This window comes from Nerophis ophidion, linkage group LG10 (genome assembly GCF_033978795.1).
Source record: "Nerophis ophidion isolate RoL-2023_Sa linkage group LG10, RoL_Noph_v1.0, whole genome shotgun sequence".
In the NCBI taxonomy this organism is placed as follows: domain Eukaryota; kingdom Metazoa; phylum Chordata; class Actinopteri; order Syngnathiformes; family Syngnathidae; genus Nerophis; species Nerophis ophidion.
Genome location: NC_084620.1, coordinates 30127404 through 30132198, shown reverse-complemented (window position 1 = coordinate 30132198; position 4795 = coordinate 30127404). Strand labels below are relative to the sequence as shown.

The window sequence follows — 4795 nt, the reverse complement described above, 5'->3', positions numbered from 1 at the left end:
TTTTACTTTTGTAGATGTTAAATTTGCAGATGATTACTGCAATAAATATTTCAAAAAGATTCATTGCTCTTCCTTTTTGCTTTTACCAGTAGCAGTATAGAAGTCAGGAGTAAAAAAGTGCACAAGTAGGTCAAATGCATTAGTTAATTTCAGGTGGTTAATCAAATATCCATACAACATAATCTGATATGATTTCATAGTTTAAAGCACTATTTATGTATTTTTTTATGATAAATAAGTGCTAAAAATGTTTTTGCTTGCGCGCTTTGCACGCTCACATGAATTATTTTTCCCCAGGTGTGCCCCAGTACAGTATTAGGTCTAGTGACGCCCCTGCCTCACGGTGACGTCACGACATAGCCTCCAGAGCAGAGGTTGTAAACCTCCTTGGCTGAGAGAGCCTTGAAAGCCAAATATTTTACAATGTATTTCTGTGAAAGCCGTAAAATATTTTTTTTACACTGAATACAACTAAATGCATGCATTTTTAAGTAAGACCAACATTTTTAGAGTATAATAAGTCTCTCATTCTTTTTAATATTATTATTCTGAAGCTAACCAATAATGAATAAAATACTTCTCACTATTAATGCAATTTCTTGAACAGGTGCGTTAAAAAAAACAGATGGATGGATTAAAATGCATGAGAATGTTTTATATTTTGAACGTTATTTTTAACACTGTGATTATTAGCGGAATTATTCATTATTTTTTGTGTTTGATAGTGTCAGCTAAGATTTGTCTGAGAGCCAGATGCAGTCATCAAAAGAGCTACATCTGCCTCTAGAGCCAGAGGTTCCCTACCCCTGCTCCAGAGGCATCAAAAACTGCTTGCAAACTCACACCAAAATGCACGAACCTTATGAGTTGATGCTCTGGCATGGTTTATCAAGAGTTGCCAACACTTATACGTCAGAAAAGACCAAACTCATCATAGGTCAAGTTTTTGAAATGGTACACAACTTAGAAATAGTTCACTTGTATTATATTTTAAAATGTCATGCCCATACAGTCGACTGCATTTGTCTGACCAAATCTGTGAGCCTGAAATTGATTGATTGCCCTAAGAATATTTTTGTGTTTTTTTCTTAATTATCTAGGACTGTTTGTAGAGTAGAATAATATTTATCTGGGAAAATCTTTTAAAAACTACACACAAATTTATGAAAAACTTAAGTCTTACCGGCACTTATTTTTCGACATTCCTTTACATCACTAAATTCTAAAATCATAAAGGTACAATATTGTCATGACAGATGGAAATACGATTTTTCAAGTTCTTTATCGGGTTTCTTATTTTTATTTTTTATTCTGGATAGCTTAGTGTTTAATACTTCACACTTTCAATTGTTGGATCTGTGTTTGAATCCTAGTTGGGTAGATTGGTATTTAGTATTATTTCACCTCCATTGTAATTGAACTGAGACAGGGTTCCCTGAATAGATTTGTCATTGATGCCTCTACGACAAGTGATACTGGGTTCGAATCTGAGTCGTACTGCTAGATAACTTACAAAACTCCACTTGGAAGAGTTTGTGTTTCAATCATAGTTGACTAAGACAGGTTCCGAATTGAATATGTCATGGGATAATTCGGACATTTAAGAATAGCTGAGTGGTTAAAGCAGCCAGCTCTCAATAAAGGGGAGTGAGTTCAAATCCCAGTCTGGTCATCCTAGGAAAGCTCCAGCCCGAGGAGTTAGTATTTTATATCATAGTTTACTGAGACATGTTCTCAATTGAATATGTCATTGCGGCCCAAAATCCCAGAGCAGTAAGACCAAGGATAGCTGAGTGGTTAAAGGGGAACATTATCACCAGACCTATGTAAGCGTCAATATATACCTTGATGTTGCAGAAAAAAGAGCATATATTTTTTCAACCGATTTCCGAACTCTAAATGGGTGAATTTTGGCGAATTAAACGCCTTTCTATTATTCGCTCTCGGAGCGATGTCACAACGTGACGTCACATAGGGAGTCAATCCGCCATTTTCTCAAACACATTAAAAACACTGAGTCAAATCAGCTCTGTTATTTTCCGTTTTTTCGACTGTTTTCCGTACCTGGGAGACATCATGCCTCGTCGGTGTGTTGTCGGAGGGTGTAACAACATGAACAGGGACGGATTCAAGTTGCAAAGATGCGAAAGTGGCAAGAAATTGGTTCGAAATTTGTTCAAAATACGAGGGTGTGGGGAAAGCCGACGAAATGGTCAGTCGTTTGTTCCGCACAGACGAAAGCTATGCTACGACAGAGATGGCAAGAATGTGTGGATATCCTGCGACACTCTAAGCAGATGCATTTCCAACGATAAAGTCAAATCTGCCGCCAGACCCCCATTGAATGTGCCGGAGTGTGTGAGCTATTCAGGGACAAAGGACCTCGATAGCACGGCAAGCAATGGCGGCAGTTTGTTCCCGCAGACGAGCGAGCTAAACCCCCTGGATGTCTTGGCTCACAGCGCTTCTACCGTCCCTTATGCCACCGAAGATGATCAAGAGAAGAATACTGACCCTAGCTTCCCTGGCCTGCTGACAACAACTCCAAAACTGGACAGATCAGCTTTCAGGAAAAGAGAGCGGATGAGGGTATGTCTACAGAATATATTAATTGATGAAAACTTTATTCATTACTCGCGGTTTTACGTAAATTATTATAACTAAACTGTATTTACCAATAATTTAGCTTAAAAACATTTATTTTTTTTAATCATTCAAATACATTCGGGTGGTCTTGTGTTATGCAGTATTTTGTGTCTATTAAGAAATGGTTAACCTGAGTGAAGTCTCCCCATTATTTTGTTACAGGTGTTACAGGACATTTTTTCGAACTCTTATCGACATTTGACTGAAGAGGATGATTATCAAACTTTTTCAAGAGCGGATATTGGAGTTCAGATATACCCTGATGTGAAGTCTAAAGGTAACAATGTTAGAGTACGCTGTGGAATACTCATGATACTGGAGATGGCAAATAGTACAATTGAAATACTTATCGCAATGATAAATTTATATTTCACAGGTGTCCAGGTGAAAGTAAACGATGTCAAACTGAAGATGGTGTCCACGGGAACTCAGTGTGAGCTCATCAAACCCCCCATGGACCCTGAGGAGGCTAGTGATGAGGAGATGGAGTCAGATGAGGAATCCATCGCTTCTGAAGAGTCCATGGAATGTGGTGACCCAGACTACATGCCTGACGAGGATGACCATGACAATTCTTTTAACATGTGAGTGTTCAGGTTAATAGATCAATATCTGCAATTACTGACCTAATTTCACATGTTATATTTCCTGCCAATTTCTGTGCCTTTCATAGCACAGTAATCTAACTCATGTCATAGTGTATGTAGACCTTGACAAAACCAGTTTTGTCTATGTTTTTTTCCTAGAGGGCGCTAGAGCGCAATTTAGATTTTTGGGGTTTGTTGTTTTAATAAGATGGTGTTGGTTTGGTGTTTTAATAGTATTAATAATAATCCAGACTTTTATTTACATGTATTTCAGACCTGCTGCCCCCTTGAGTGACTTGCCTCAGAGACAGAGGCTCTTCCTTGTGTATGAGGGTGCATTGATGGACCTCTTCAGCCACTTTTCGGCCTGCCAATCAGAATGTGAATGCAAGCTTCAGAGGATGCGTGGGTCATCCATCACTGTACACCAGAAATGCCTCGGCTGTAATTTCCAGCGATTGTGGCACAGTCAACCATCGGAAATGTACCAACTGGGAATCTAATGATGTCCTCCGCTATGCTGTTCAGTGGTTCCAGTGTCAGCAAAGTTCTACAGTTTCAGCATCATCTTGGGGTTCCAGCTATAAGTTCACAGACCTTCATGAAACACCAAAATTATTACCTCCAACCTGCCATTATGTCTATGTGGAAAAAAGAACAGGCTTCTGTAGCTGAAGAAATCCAAGCTAATGGGGGTAAATTTCAAGCTGCCGGGGATGGCCGTGCAGATAGCCCTGGCCACAGCGCTCAGTATGGTACATACACACTTCTGGACACTCGACTAAACAAAGTTGTTCACCTTGAATTGGTCAAGGTACGTTGGACTTGTGATTTTTATCCTTAGTCAGTTTAGAGACTACAAGCATGGGTATTGCCATTGTCATGTATGTCTTCCTCTCTGTCCGACCCAAACTTGCTGGTGGCTGGTGGTTGCCTCGTGTCTATTGCTTCAATGTAATTCGCTGATAAGGAATGGGAACTTGATGATGTGATGTTTAGCCATGTTGTAACCTGGGTGACAAAACCCCATTAAATATCCTCATTTAAATATCCTTTTAAAACCCCATTGAATATTCTTTCTAATTAAATCTTCCTATTTAAATAATTTTATTGAAATATCCTCTCAAAACCCCATTGAATATTATTTCTAATTAAATATCTTTCTATTTAAATATAATTTTACTTAAATATCCTTTCTATTTAAATAACCTTTCAAATCCCAATTAAATATCCTATTTATTTTTGTGTCTTTGCGTGCGTCATGTGCGAGAGTGTTTAAGTGTGATTTATCTGCGGAATTGGCCATGTTGGATGGCGAGCTAGAGCCTGAACTAGAGTCTGAAGCTTTATGCCTGGAACCGAACCAACTGAACTGAATCCACCCAAACGAGCCCCCGGGCGGGTAGGAGGCTCCTCAGCAGCCGCTCTGTTTTTTCCCTTTGGTTTCCATAAACGCAACGAGTTCATTTCTGTCCTCCTGAATTTTCACATTTACCCCGTTACCTTCACTAAAATCCCTCTGGACACTGCCACCACAACGTGGACTTCGCAAGGTCGTTTAA

The 4795-nt window shown here is 39.2% G+C and overlaps 1 protein-coding gene across 1 annotated transcript; it reads left to right on the top strand.

Annotated features, from left to right (window-relative positions):
- The first annotated feature begins 1148 nt into the window (after positions 1-1148).
- LOC133560644 (uncharacterized) lies at positions 1149-4346 on the top strand. Its single transcript, XM_061913406.1, has 4 exons — positions 1149-2589; positions 2809-2923; positions 3023-3230; positions 3508-4346. The coding sequence occupies exons 1-4, from the start codon at positions 2077-2079 to the stop codon at positions 3734-3736; spliced, it is 1065 nt and encodes a 354-aa protein (XP_061769390.1). The 5' UTR covers positions 1149-2076; the 3' UTR covers positions 3737-4346.
- The last annotated feature ends 449 nt before the right edge of the window (positions 4347-4795 follow it).

What these genes read in the sequence shown, in the direction of transcription:
- LOC133560644 (XM_061913406.1), top strand. Translation starts at nt 2,077, where the DNA reads ATGCCTCGTCGGTGTGTTGTCGGAGGGTGTAACAACATGAACAGGGAC. An exon ending in CCCTGATGTGAAGTCTAAAG is followed by an intron (nt 2,924 to 3,022) that starts GTAACAATGTTA and finishes TATATTTCACAG; the next exon opens with GTGTCCAGGTGAAAGTAAAC. An exon ending in CATGACAATTCTTTTAACAT is followed by an intron (nt 3,231 to 3,507) that starts GTGAGTGTTCAG and finishes CATGTATTTCAG; the next exon opens with ACCTGCTGCCCCCTTGAGTG.